The sequence below is a fragment of the Piliocolobus tephrosceles genome, chromosome 10 (genome assembly GCF_002776525.5).
Source record: "Piliocolobus tephrosceles isolate RC106 chromosome 10, ASM277652v3, whole genome shotgun sequence".
Classification (NCBI taxonomy): domain Eukaryota; kingdom Metazoa; phylum Chordata; class Mammalia; order Primates; family Cercopithecidae; genus Piliocolobus; species Piliocolobus tephrosceles.
Genome location: NC_045443.1, coordinates 22,827,368 through 22,842,407, shown reverse-complemented (window position 1 = coordinate 22,842,407; position 15,040 = coordinate 22,827,368). Strand labels below are relative to the sequence as shown.

The window sequence follows — 15,040 nt, the reverse complement described above, 5'->3', positions numbered from 1 at the left end:
ACTGGCCAACCAAAATTATTCTCAGTGCTTTTCATGAGTTATTTCTAAATTGGCAACACTATTATTTTAGTTGTAAAATTCTTTCAAACAAAACTTTAAATGTTCTAATGTGGGTAGAACATGAGCATGAAAAATAGATAATGAAGTTTTTTTATAGTGCTATTTAAATTGGTACAATACCTTAAATACCTGTAATAAAAAATATCATGGGAAATTCTGGATGCTACTGTTATGAGGTTACTGGAAAGGGAGTGATACTGGCTTGGGATTCCTACTTATCTCTGTGATAACTCATTTTTTAGTTTTGCAAAGTCTTGATACCACCAGAGGGAGCTGTTGATATCAAAGTCCTCGAATGAAGAAGTTGGTGGTGAGGAGAGTTAAGACTAGGGAGCAGCTTATGCTAATCTATGAAGCATAATCATTATCTTGTCTGTAATTTTTAATCTTATAGGCTCTTCCCCACAGCAAACATTTCCCTTCTATGTTTCATTTCAGCTATTCTTCCCAACACATTGGCCCTTTTCTCTTCCTGGTCTCACATCCTGCTTTCATCATACTCACATTTGTTACTATGTTTATATTTTCTTGTGACTATAAAGTTTCTGAAACTTTTTTTGTGTTATAGTAAGCAAGTAGTCTCCTTTGGCATGATATTTATGAACTGAGCTAGTTTTCATGTATCAATAGAAACTGCATTTTAAACCTAAATGCTTTTATTTGGTTTGCGTTTGCAATGAAGCCATAAAGATTTCCTCCTATTCTTCTGGCTCATAGAGGTATTAACAAATAACAAAGAAGAGGTACTGGCTTGTACTTAGCATCCGAGCTAATGTTGTTCATATTGTCTTATTAGAACACCTGGAGAGTGCAAGTTCTAACTCAGGTATACCAGCTGCACAGAGAGGTGAGTTTGTCTAATTAAGCAAATAGTCACCAAAGGTGTAAAATTCTAGTTTGGTGGTGCATAAAATTATAGACATCAAAGAAATGCACTGGACAATATGGCATAGACACCAAAATCTGGCTTTTTTTTTTTTGTAGGTAGAATATGTTCTTTTAAAAAACATCAATTAAACTAATATTTAAATTTTTTAGTATGTTAATGGTTTTCCAGTTTCTAAGCATAAAATTTTAGCTCCTTAAAATTTCTTCCCAGCTTAGCAGTAGTAAAAGTTATTATTTTAAAAAGGGGGAACTTATGAGGCTCACACCTGCCCCAACCCGTATTATCAGAGGCTTCATTGCCCAAAATCAGACATGGAAACAAAACATTAACAAAAACGGCCCTTTGGTTTTCCTCTTACTGACTGTAGAAGGAAGATATTTTAATAAAAGATATGTCAACTAGTAACTTTTTAAAATGTATTCTTCATTTGATTCTCTTTTTTTTTAAATTTTAGGGTAAAACTAGGGAAATGAATTATTCACAAAGTTTTGATTATAAAATAGAAACAACTGAAATATTATAAATTAAGAAGAGTAGGAAATAAAGTTAGTTAAAGCACAGTATGTGGTCCTTTCACTGATATTTATGCTAGACCCCAATCAGGCTCTCCCTAGGAGACCACACAACTATGACATCACCAAAAATGCTCAGCCTGCTAACTGAGAACTTGGTTTTGGACAAATCAGTGTCTAAAGCTTGACTCTTTACTATCTCTCTCATCTGACTTGAAAAGGACCATTCTTTTTCTGAGTTACAGTTAAATTACATCATCGAAAGGAGTGTTAAGACGAGTAAGAGACATCATCCATATTTTTTTCTTTGTTTTTTCTTTTGTTTTCTGTCTGTGTTTTCAGCAACGTCAGTTGATTACAGTTCCTTTGCAGACAGATGCAGCAGCTGGATAGAGCTCATTAAACTGAAAGCTCAGACCATAAGGCGTGGATCAATTAAGACAAGTAGGCGGATGTTTCTACCACATTATGATAATCTGAGAAACATATCCCTGATTTCCCAGTGGTGAAAGCTAGACCTTACTACCCAGTAACAACATTGCCAATCCATCATGTATTAGAGTGTGAAAGCTGCAGACTCTAATGGTCATTTAGGAAAAACTTTTGAAAGGCCTTTAGATTTATTAGTTTTACCTATAGAATTGTGTTTTTAACATTTTCCTTTTTGTGCAGGCATTTTTAAAAGTATATAAATAGATATTATATTGTTCTAGTTGAAAATAAATTACCAACTCTCTTATCGAAGAGACGTTCTTCCAGGACCCAAGGTGCTATTTAGTATGTGGCATCTGTTGGTTTATTAAGTGTGATATGCAGAGGGCTAAACGAATAAAGAATTTCTGGAGGGAAAGTAGTTATTACCTTACTGCTAGAATCAGAATCATTACTTATATGTTATCTTTACCCCATGTGTTTTGGTAAATTTTGAGGTAAATGTATTTGAGTGAAAGAGCTTACTGTATATTAGAAGGGGAAAAAACTACATTTCACAGGAAATAACATAGGATGTGAAACCAGCCAGATCTGGTTCTGAATCCTAGAAGTGCCATTTTAATAGCTATCAGACCTTGGGCAAGTTACTTAACTTCTCTAAGCTTCCATTTCCTCATGCATGAAATGGGGATGATGATGATAGCCTATGTTTCTGGGTTGTTGTAAGGATTAGATATATATATATATCTGTCTTATGGCAGTTATTTAATAAGTGCTAGCTATTGGTTTTTTGTTTTGTTTTGTTTTGTTTTTACTTTATAAACAACCAGCTTTTAGCTAGCAGAGGTCATTGTGTTAAGCTTTTAAAACTACGAGTTGGTTTTCAAAAAGGTTTGGAAAAAGCAAATATCTTACAATTAGATAACATAAGGTTTATCTACAAGTTGACAATGATGAAGTCGTCTGAAAAAGATGGAAAAATTGCACTGGGAAATATAACAACTTTCACACTCTCCTTGTAATAATTTGTTCCTACAGCAGATAATTTTAATGCTCTGCCGCTTTTTCTTTTTCTTCACTTTATAACCAATCATTGTGTGTGTAGCTATACTGCATCAACATTTTCTTTTGCAGGAATGCCATTTTTCTTCCAAAAGAATTCCATTCCAGCATTTCCTCTCATGTTTTTCTGTCTCTCTTTTTTAATTGCATGCAGTGCATGATAATTTCTTTTCTTTCATGACATGGCTTAGCCTCACAGACAGCTGAATGTTGTCACCACTTATTTGGAAACCTCAGGGAATAATTGTGTCACAAGCATCTGTTCTGAATGTTTTCTCCTCTTTCTCCAATTTTAGCCGTGACAGTTGAAAAAGCAAGTCCAGTGGGTGATGGAAATTTCCGGAATCGTTCTGCTCCACCTTGTGCAAATTCCACAGTTGGGGTTGTTAAGATGACACCTCTTTCTTTTATTCCTGGAGCAAAAATAACTAAGTATCTTGGGATAATTAACATGTTTTTTATTCGAGAGACTACTTCTCTTCGGGAGGTAATTTTATAGAAGTTATTTCATTGTTTTTTTGAGTTTTCTCTGATTGAAGATTTAGCAACAAAACCAAACAAGTTTCAAATTGTTATTTTTTGCCAAAAATAACTTACAAATATTTGTTTATATTTTAATTATCTGGATTGAGTCTAGAGTTTATTTCATTTAGCAGCTAGGATTATCACAAGAATTGTGTTAGTTTTAAACCTATTTATTGTTAAAAATCTTAGAACCTTATCATATAGTAAATAAAACAAATATCTGTGTTCAAATAGAGGTTTAAAATAGCCCTGAAAGAACAGCTTCGTTTTCTCAGTAATTTAGCAACTTTTGACAGATCACATTTAGAAATAATAGAGGACTGTATTATAGATATATGTCTAAGGAGATACTTTATCTAATTTAGCTCTGCTGTTTCTTCCTACTGAGAAAGGAATGAAGCTGCTCATCTTTTACTCTCTCCATCAGTGTATGAGAATGACATTTCTTCAGTCTTATCTCACACTGAGTATCATTAAACTTTAATTTGGTTTTTAAATAACAAGTTGTAATATTTAATTGATGTGGAAAAAGTTCAGAATCAGAGTCAGCCTGTTATATCTTTTGTGACACAGGAATTTAAACTTAAAAAAAAATTATATGTTAAGGAACAGGGGCTACCAAGCAAATTAATAGGGAAATTTTTTAATTACTGAGGTGTGACATCCAATTTTTTCAAATTTTACTTTAGCTGCAGTTTGTATTTTTAAAAAGTATATTCATTATAAAGACAACTTAGCTGTGCCCTTTTTCATCAGCAGTGTTTCTATACTTTCTTAGGAATAACAGCCTGCACACTATCTTTAATAACATACTCACCATCCCGTGCCTAGCACAGTAGCTGGCCCAGAGTAAACACAATATGTTTTTGTGTAAATGAATGAATAGCTTCTGACAGATTATTTAATTACTTAGATGGATGTTTTCTTTGAGGTAAATTAGGCCAGGCATGGTGGCTCATGCCTGTAATCTCACCACTTTGGGAGGCCGAGGCGGGTAGATTGCTTGAGGCCAGCAGTTCGAGACCAGCCTGGCCAACATGACAAAACCCCTTCTCTACTAAAAATAGAAAAATTAGCCAGATGTGGTGTCACGTGCCTGTAATCCCAGCTACTCGGGAGGCTGAGGTACAAGAATTGCTTGAACATGAGAGGTGAAAGTTGCAATGAGCTGAGATTGCACCATTGCACTTCAGCCTAGGTGACAGAGTGAGACTCTGTCCTCCCCCCAAAAAAAGATAAATTAGTTTTTATATCACTCTTTATTATGTTAAGATGAAAAATAAACTATCAAGATATTCTCAAAAACCTTTTGATAGAGAATTAAAAGAGATGATACTTCTCTGCATCCTTTTAAATTTGACAAAGATTTGGTGTGAAAAGCTGGCATGTATTATGAATTAACCTTTCTACTTGCTCTTGGTAGCACATGGATATTACACTATTTTGAATCCATAAAATTTTATTTCCTAAGCCTTCTTGACTACTTAAGCTCCCATACCTCAAAATGTTGCTTCTTGGTAAATTTTCCTTCAACAGAAACTTATAATATTAACTGTGTAGCACAATATTCCAAATGTGTTAATTGCTTGAGTTGTTTCTTTACAGTTAATTAATATTTTTAAAATTAATCCTCTACAGAGCTACTGTGTCATCAGAATTTTTTGATTTAATAAACAGGAGGAAATTGATAAAAGTCAAAGAAAAAATATACTGAACTATGATTGAGTTGGAGGCAGGCTGAAGCAACTCCCTTAATTCCTTAACTACAAAAAGAGATATCTTTACAAAACTATATGTAGTATCCTCAGGCTTTTCAGAAAGATGTGATCTAATAAAATGGTTTTCTAATACTGCAGTCATTTTTCCCCTTCCAGTTTAAAGTTGGAAATTTCCTCCTCGACTGTAAGTAAGTCCAATAGAATTTGTAGAAACCCAGGTTGAAAAGCATTTTAAGCTATTGACTAGCCTTTGATTTCTGTTTTCCTTGTTTTTGAATATGGAAAAGGTACCCTGAACTACTGGATTTTATTTCCTAACAGTTATGTGTGGAATTCTTATTATATGTACCTGTTGAACTAGATGTTAGCATATAGTTGTATGCAAAACAGATACAGTCCCTGACCTAATGGAACTTACAGTCTAGTAGAACTGGAGCATGATAGACATTAACAAATAATCATATAATTAGTATCTAATTACTAGGGAGAGTAAGTAATATAAAGAAATTGAACAGAGGCTATCAGAGAATATAATAGAGGAATTCAACTTACAGTTCACAGTCAGAGAAGGTATCTCTGAAGACATTATAGGTAAATTGGGACCAAGGAGTGAATGAGTTGTTCTGTGGAAAAAAAAAATGAGTGAAAAGTCTTCAGGAGCAACATGTACCAGTGAGCCTGAGGTAGGAAAAGTGCTTGTGCATTTGAGAAACTGAAAAAAAGGCAAGTTTGATTGAACATGGTTGAGGTTCAGAATGAGAGATATGGATAGCAGGTAAGTTTTATTGTTTAGGCTTATCATCAATTTGTTTTAATGATGATGAGCATGATTTAATGGAGATGTTGAAGGTGGAGGCACAATTTGAATTCTTGCCCTGCCATTTACTTACTAGCTGTTTGATCATAGCTAGTCATGGGCAAGTTACAAATTCTCCGGGCTTCAGTTTTATCATCTATAAAGTAAATGTAGTAAATCCTTGCCTGGACATGTGTTCAGTCAATGTTTGTTCATTCAATAAATCCCCATTGTGAGGGAAGTTTAAGTTATTTGGTATATTAAGATAATTTAGGATGTTTTAATATATATTCTTTGACATTTTGTATGTATTCCTATATCCATACACTTGTATATATGGTATGATTTTCCTGTGTGTTATTATTTAGGAAGGAGGAGTCAGTGGTTTTCTCCATGCTTTTATTGCTGAAGTGTTTGCAATGGTGAGAGCTCATGTTGCTGCGTTAGGAGGGAATGCTGTTGTCTCCTACATAATGAAGCAGTGTGTCTTCATGGAGAATCCAAATAAAAACCAGGTAAGATGTAGTTAAAAATTCCTGATTGGTGGGAACCTGAGAATTTCTTCCATGGCTTCCTACCCCTAACCCCCTCCAAAAGAGAATTGCTCTTTAGAACCCTTTGAATCTAGATGCATAAGACATTTTAATGAATTTCTTAATAACCATCATACATAGTCACAAGTCAATACATGCTATTTCAGCATCTCAGGTAACTAGGTATTATTCTTAATCATGTCTAGAATTTGTGCTTCTGAGTTACTGTCTCCACCCTCTTTTTGGTAGGTGTTTGGAATACAGTGATAGCTAACTGAGGAGAGCTAAAGATATCCTTTAGTTTGGACTATGATGCTGTCCAGTTTTAGCTGCCTGACTAATGAAGAGTATATCACAGTGAGGCCAAACTGCTTGCTTATTTCTAATAAGTAGTGTATTCTGTTAATGGGGATGAAAGCAGTTAGTTTAAATCTTAAAATACATTTCTAAATTTTGTGTTAAGATAATAACTCAAAGTGGTTAAAATTTTTAAAAAATTAATTAACTATACTAAATAGTATGAAATACCTTAAACACAGTTCTTCCCAACCTGCTCCTCTTGGCACACATCAAAAATCCTATTTCTATGGTCCACTGGTATACTATGGTAAATGCATGAAGCTGTATGTGGCTGCTGGTAATTGGCCTTGAGTTTCTGACCCAGGTGACTCCCCTGAGAGCAGAGCGGATCAATATCTTGGCAGACACAGAGCTTAAGAAGCTCTAATGTAGACTAATTACTTATCATCTAAGCAGGAGTAAAAATGAATAGATGTGTGTATATATATAAATTTTTTGCCCCTACCTGTACATCTGGATAATTGTAACCAAAGACAAATCATTTAAATTCTTAGTATCAGTTTTTTTCATTAATAAAATTATCTTACAGTGAAAGTGAGTTGCTGTCATAAATATAAAAGCAGTTTGATAAGACATTATGGAAATGCCAAATTGTTTTAGCTTTATTTAAGAGATAAGGTTTTGCCATATTACCCAGGCTAAACTCGAACTCCTGAGCTTAAGTGATCTTCCCACCTCAGCTTCCCTAGTGGCTGGGACTACTGGCACATGGCACCACACCTGACTGGTTTTAGTTTTATTTTGAAGTCATGAAGTTTAATCAGTTTCTTCAGAAGGGTACTTCATTTACTAAGTTCTTTTCAGGTTTTCTTGATAGTTTATACATTTTCATAACTCATGGTATGTTAAACTTCATTAACAGATGTTGAAGAAAAATAGTGATAAACAAAACTATGAGACAACCTTCTGATAAATTTTGGCAATGGCTAAGGCTATGAAACATCCTAGGAGGATTTTTGGTAGATAATTGGGGCGTATCTAAAGCTCAGTGAGGCTACTGCAGTTCTGGATTTGCAACCAGCTTATTGATAAGATCTGGAGTGAAGGAGATTGTGTGGAGTGGTCAAAAGGGGTACATGGGGAGAAGAAAGATTGAGAAAGGAACAGTGAGAAAGGCAGAAGGAAAACCAGGAGCGCTGAGAACTACCTATACACAGATCATTTGAAAGTGGAAGGAGAATGGAAACGAGGCACATCCTGAGCAGGTGTGTTTGATACAATTTGGTATTACCTGGTCATAAAGAAAGCATCTATTAGATCTTGAAATTATATTCAACTGGGTACTTCTTTGTAATAATTTATTTGATATAAGAGGATTTTCCCTAGTTTAAGAATCCTTTTTTGCTTAATTACTTTGTATTTGAGAATGAGATTTGTAGTTTTGGGTTTTTCCCAGTGTTAAATTTATACAACTTGTTCACTGACTTAATTAGCACCTTAACAAATGCCTCAAAATCAGCTTATCCAAACAGAACTTATATCTGTGCCTCAGTTTTCTCATCTATGACATTGGGATAAAAATTGGGGTAATCATGAGTTAATATATGTAATGTGCTTTGTGCCTGTTGGATAGTAAGCACTGTAAAAGTTGTTACTATGATCTTTTAAATGTTTGTCTTCAATGATTTCTCACAAGACAAAGTCATGCTTCTTAATATGTCCTACAAGGTCTTCCACGTTCTCAGGTCTTCTACCTTTTCAAACTCATCTGTTGCCCCCCCTCACCTCTCCTAACATACCCAAGACGTAGATTGAATTGTTTGGTTTCCAAATGAACTGTGCTTTTTTTTTTTTTTTTTTTTTTTTCCCCATTTCTGGTACTTTGTAGTGTTGATATTAACTCCAGTTTGTAGGTGAAAAAACTGAGGGTTAAAAAACTTAAGTTTGGTATGAGGCTATAAATAGAAAAGCTAGAATATACCCAGATTTTCCACCACCAACTCTCTTCCTCTGTACCTAAATGATAACTATCAACAGCTGATTACCACTGAGGTGCACACATCATATCAGGTGCCATGATTTATGTCATTAGCTTCCCCCCACTTTTATGTGAGATCTTGCATGTACACAAAAAATGTAGAGAACTGCACACAGACATTCTTACAACCCTCAGCTTCAGAAATAAAGTATTAAAAATATGGTTGAAGCCTCAGTGGGCCTGTTTCCTCTTTATACTGAATGAACCATCTTAATTTTGTCATTCCTATGCATGCTTTTATATCTTAAAAAAATTAATTGTAGTCTTATTTTGTATCTAAAATGTTTTAATATATTTTTGAATAGGTAGTACATGATTCAAAATTCAAAAAGGTATGAATGGAAAAGTCTCTCCTTGTCTGCTATTCCAGCCAGTCAGTTTTCCTCCCCACATGCAACCAAATTTTTCATTTTTTTTTTTTTTTTTGGTAACTTCTAGAGATGTAACACTCCAGAGTATGTAACCAGAGAGATTTTATACATACAAGCAAATATATATAAATAGATATTCTTTTATTTTCCGGTTTAATATAAGTGGTAGTTCTACAGTACATACTGCTTCTCAGCTTGCTCTTTCACCTGATTTTTCTTGGCAAGGTTTTCATTTCAGGACATAAAGATTACCTTTATGTTTGTTACAACCACATAACACTCCATGGTATACGTCGATCGGAATTTCTTTAATTAGTCCCCTGCTGATAAACCTTTAGGTTGTTTTCAGTAAATGTTGTGCTAATACATACAGTGCTACAAAAACAATGTGATACATAATTGATTAGCACAAGTGTGAGCATCTCTGTAGGGAAAATTTCTTAAAACAGAATTGCTAGGTCAAAAGTAGTACCTTTGTAATTTTCGTAGAGATTTCCAAAGTTCCCCTTCATTGAGATATTTTGCACTTTATATAAATATATAAGGATATATATAGTTATGTAAATGACTTTATATTGTATATGTCATTTTGCAAATTGTTTTTGTTAATTCATCTTAATATTTACCCATATTGATTGAGCTTTAGGTCATTTTTCACTTCCTTATAGTATTTCAAACATGAATGTTCCACAGTTTATTTTCATTTCCCTTTTGATGGGCATTTAGTTTGTTTCTAGTATTTTGCTAAACATGATGCAGTGAAAAGTCACTTATTAATCTCTGTTGCATACATGTCCAAGATTTCTCTAGGGAACACATATACATGGAATTAATGGATCATGGAGTGTGTTCTTTTTCTGCTTTAGGAGATGGTTCTTTTCAGGATGGTTGCACTTCCCACTGCAGTGTTAAGTACGTTGCTGTTGTCCCATGTCTTTGTTAACACTTGGTAACATCCAACTTTTACATTTTTTGCCAATATATATGAAGTGGTATCTCGTCATTTTAATTGTATATCTCTGATAGAGGACTTGAATATGTTTTCATATGTTCACAGGAGCTCCTTGAGTTTTCTTTCCTGTGAATTGCCCTCTTGCCCTTTTCTCATTTTTCTGTTGGATTGTCTATCTTTATCCTAAAATTTAGAAGCCTGTGCTTTTTTGGCTGTACAGCACTGCCCCTTGTGTAACAGAAGAGTATGAATGTGTTGAGTATAACTGAACCTGTCCTGTTTGTTGTTCTTATAGGCACAGTGTCTTATAAATGTAAGTGGTGATGCAGTGGTTTTTGTTCGTGAATCTGACTTAGAAGTGGTGTCATCTCAGCAACCTACTACCAACTGCCAGTCATCATGTACTGAAGGCGAAGTTACAACCTGAAGAAAATTAGGAAAAAAGACTTCAACTAAATGAAATTCATCAATCAACGTTATTTTGTCATTAATTATCTTCTTAGACTTAAAAGTGAGCTTGAGATAAATAAGGAAGAATTGAGTAGATTTGATTTGCCTGGAGTCTTTTGGAGACAAGAGAATTTTCTAATCTTGACATTTCGTTTGCCTGTTCTAGACAGGCCCTGTGGGATCTTGACCCTTCAGTAAGTTAAGATAAATTTTTAAAAGAACTGTAGCAAAGATGGAACCTTTGTAATTTATGTTGATTTTAATAAAATCATAATTTAAAAAGTGAAATGGGAAGATTGTCAGGAAATTAGGATAGCTACTGTAGTGTAATTTAGAAAAACTAAGCAAGAGATTCTCCAATTGTTAGTGAGTAAGCAGTCTGATATGAGAAATGTGTGGGGACAACGGAGAAAAGTTTTCAGAAAACTACCATGTAGATTTCTGAATGTGTTTTATTTTGATGAGGAATTTGGTAACAACTGAAAGGGAAAAGTACTTCAGCCATCTTTTGAAAACAAGTTAAAATTCTGGAACTTGTGTCTGTAATACATCCTAACTCCTATAAAAGAAAATAATCTGTCATAGCTGGTGTCCTTTCACTGAAAGTTTTAATACTGTCTCTAAGGAGGGAGGAAAAGATTATTATATAATTTTATAACTGACAATATTTGAGTTAGTATTGAATTTGTCTAAAAGTGGCTTGACTTCAACTAGGATGAAAATGTCAGTGAATTTTGTTGAAGTAGTAAAAATACAGGTGACTTAGTAGGAACATAAAATTATTTTCTAATCAGATAATATTGCACTCCTACCAAATAAACAGGATTTTAGTAATATCTGAGGGATTTTTGATGGTGAGTTAGACTGTATTTGGCATAGAATTTGGAAATGTAACTTGAATGTAAATATGCTGCAAATTGTTGAATGTATACATAGAAAGACTTCTTCTGTCAATGCCAAATACCTGTTGTAAATGAACCTTAAATATTACATTCCTCCTTTGCACAATAATATTTCTTTATAACACTTAACGATTTTTCCTCCCAGGACAACAAACTGCCCTTAAGAGTCATTTCCTTGTTATCACAGGTGTCAATATTTTTCTGTATTTTGTTTATAATTTTATTTTTTAAATAAAAACTTTATAAAAATAAACTGGAATATTCCTAAATCTCTTTTTTACCTCCATCATATACTACTGTCAGTTTTCTGAATCACTTTCTATCTGATCATCTCCATTCATTTCTTCAGTCAACAAACATCTGTTGAGCACCTATTAAATGCAAGGCCCTGGCCTTAATTTTGGAAGGGGTGTGTGTTTGCAATTTTGGCTCTTTAATTATTGTTTCAGGTTAGATAGGTATTCATTCAACAACTGTTTATTAAATGCCTGCTAGATGGTAGAGCACAGTTTTAGGCAGTGAATGAAACACAAAAGTTCTTCCTCTCATAGAGCTTAAAGTCAGTGTTTACACAGGTAAGCGATTTGTAAGATGTGGTAGTGCAGTATTTTAATAATTGCTAATATTTATTGAATGCTTACTATGGGCAGCCAGTCTAATAAAGATGTTTTCGTATTAACTCTTTTAATCCTTATGGAAACCTTATTATTAAGCACCAGTTTATAGTTGAGGAAACAGAATTGAGAGTTTACGTGAGTTGCCCCAAAGACACAGTAAATAGTGGAGCCAAGATTCAAGCACGGGCAACTTGGCTCTAAAACCTACACTAGTAAGTGAGAAAATGTGAGTGTAGCTTGGAATAGAAGTACTTCCCAAAGGAGACAGTATTTTAGCTACAACAGGAAAAGTAGCTCACTGGAATTCGGTATTCCCAGTTTATTCATCCATCCATCCATTCGTCCAACCATTTGTCCGTCGAACAGCTGTTAAGTGATTGCATAGTGTGCTCCGGAGTCTTTTCTAGGCAAAGGAATAATAACACAGCCATTGCTAATTGGCTGTTTTGTGCCATGTCCTGGGTACGATAATTCATAAAACAAGCCAGGTGGGATTATCTCTTAGTAAGAACAATTGTATACTCACGGTGAGACCCAGACTGATTTCTCTCAAAGCTAGAGTTTCCTTAACCACCCAGACTTGCTGCCCATTTGCTCACATGGGCCTGTTTGCTCCTGTGGGCCACCTTTGAAGCACAACCATCTGGACCAAGATTGGTTCCTTCCAGGAAGGCTAAGGTTACACAACACCCCAAGAGCTGCTGCTCTTTCACTATGTGTAGATGATCCCTGAAGCATGAGCATCTGTAATGGACATGCTAGGACTTACTCTTTTGGAAATAGGCCAGTTTACAGCATTTACAGCAGGTCTAATATGCCCTTCATCTTTCATCGCTGCTCCAAGGGGAAATGACTCAATTTAAAGGAACTCATTGTCCCACTTCCTCCACCTCCTTCTCTCCCATGATCCATTATCATCTGGCTTTTATCACCTGTTCCGCCCCTGAATTTGAACATGCCAAAGATAGAAGTATTGGATTGCGGTATTAAGTATTTGGCAAAAGTTTTTTTTTATGCATACAGCTTTTTCATAAGTGCATAAATGGGATTCTATAAACAATGTTTAGAGTAGTTTTATTTTTTACCTTTTTGCCTGGTTTTCTCTTCTTCCCTATCACATCCCTTCCAATCCATGTTAATAACCAAGTGTGTATCCTTACATATTTTGAAAAATCTGTTAGATATAATTTAAATTCAACAAAATTCATCTATTTTAAGTGTGTAGTTTGAGCTTGGCAAATATATTTCATCATGTAACCAAGTATGGAACGTTTCCATCACCAACAAAGTTCCCTGGTGTCCCTCCGCAGTCAGTCTACTCCCTCTTCCATGTCAATGGATCTTGTGCTCAGCAACTTTCATTTGGCATAATGCTTTTGAGATGCATCTATGCATGGACAACGTTTTTGGCCAGTAGGAATAATAGAGCTGTTTTGTATTCGAGTTTGTACTTTTTTTGTGAAAATCAAAATTTCTGTCATGGAGTTGACTTTTTCTTGTTGATCTGCTGTGTGCAACAATTTCCCCCCTATTTTGTTGTCTATCTTTACAGTAACTTTTTACAATATCTATACTTTTTATTATGGACAGTGTGACCATCTCCTTCTTTCAGCTTCTTAGTTAAATTGACCTCTGTGGGGGTTGTCCTTAAGCTTCATCAATTTTCATACATCTTGAATTGCTCCTATGTCAGTATGTCTCCATCAGTAAAAATTTACTATTTCTTATTTCCATAAATGTCATTACGACTTAGCCGGTTTAGCTTGAGTCAGAAGTCTGGAAGATCAAAACCTATCCTCTTTCCAATACGCCACCAGGTGCATAAAGACGTGGAAGCATAAAAATGTGTGTTGTGTGGAAGCAACACACCTATTTACAAACTGTCTTTTTTTCCTTTTTCCTTCAGAGGAGGGTCTTTTTCAGAGTACTTTTGATAATCTGATCTAAGCTCTGGACCTTTTTTGTCCCCCAAAATAAACATACACATGAACTTTTGCATACTACTTCAGGAGGTTTATTGAAACCACTTCTTTGACCCCAGGCTGAATAAGGAACCACGCTGAAGAAAATGTTAGGAATGGTTGGATAAATACTATCCTAAAAAGCTTGGTTTCTTTCTAATAGAAAAGTCAAGGCGCTATAAAGACTCAATCGCCCACTGTCTCTCTCTGTGTGTATATATATAATTAAATATAAATATATAATTAATACAAATCAACATATTTATATTTATATATAAATATATTTAGTTAACAGATTGTTAATTATTAATATATAACTAATATATAATATTTAATATTTATATAACATATAATTATATATTTATATAAATTATATAGTAACATACCTATATTGATATCTAAATTTATATAAATTGGATATATAATTATTATATAATTTTTTGAAGTTTTTTAATAGCAAAAGATTGCAGATATTAATCTACAACAGTTGTTTTAAATTATATATACATTGTGGAATGATTGAGTTAACTGGCATTTTTTTTTATTAAATTGAGCTAATTCGCACTTTTTTCTTTTGTGGTGGGACCACTGAGAATCTACTTCTCTTAGCAATTTTCAAGAACGCGATACATTATTAACTGTGGTCACCATGTGTACAATAGATCCCTTGAACTTATTCCTCCTATTTAACCGGAATTTTGTATCCTTTGACCAACATCTCCTAATACCCCACCTCTGGCAACCACCATTCTACTATCTACTTCTATGAGTTCAACTTTTTAAAATTTCACATATATTATAAGATCACGTGGTATTTGTCATTCTTTCCTGGCTTATTTTACTTAACTTTGTGTTTTCCAGGTTCATTCGTGTTGTTGAAAATGGCTGAATTTCCTTATTTTTAAAGACTGAATAGTGACCC

General features: G+C 34.2%; 1 protein-coding gene across 4 annotated transcripts in view; it reads left to right on the top strand.

Annotated features, from left to right (window-relative positions):
• The window catches only part of C2CD5 (C2 calcium dependent domain containing 5), a 95,770-nt gene extending 83,971 nt beyond the window's left edge, over nucleotides 1-11,799 (top strand). For 2 of the 4 annotated variants that reach the window (XM_023209076.2, XM_023209073.2), the window contains 5 exons: nucleotides 857-907; nucleotides 1,804-1,905; nucleotides 3,252-3,442; nucleotides 6,363-6,509; nucleotides 10,484-11,799. In XM_023209076.2, the coding sequence (XP_023064844.1) occupies nucleotides 857-907; nucleotides 1,804-1,905; nucleotides 3,252-3,442; nucleotides 6,363-6,509; nucleotides 10,484-10,615 (623 nt within the window). In that variant the 3' untranslated portion in view covers nucleotides 10,616-11,799. The remainder of the gene's footprint in view (nucleotides 1-856; nucleotides 908-1,803; nucleotides 1,906-3,251; nucleotides 3,443-6,362; nucleotides 6,510-10,483) is intronic. The other 2 variants (XM_023209074.2, XM_023209075.1) reach the window with 2 other exon arrangements.
• The last annotated feature ends 3,241 nt before the right edge of the window (nucleotides 11,800-15,040 follow it).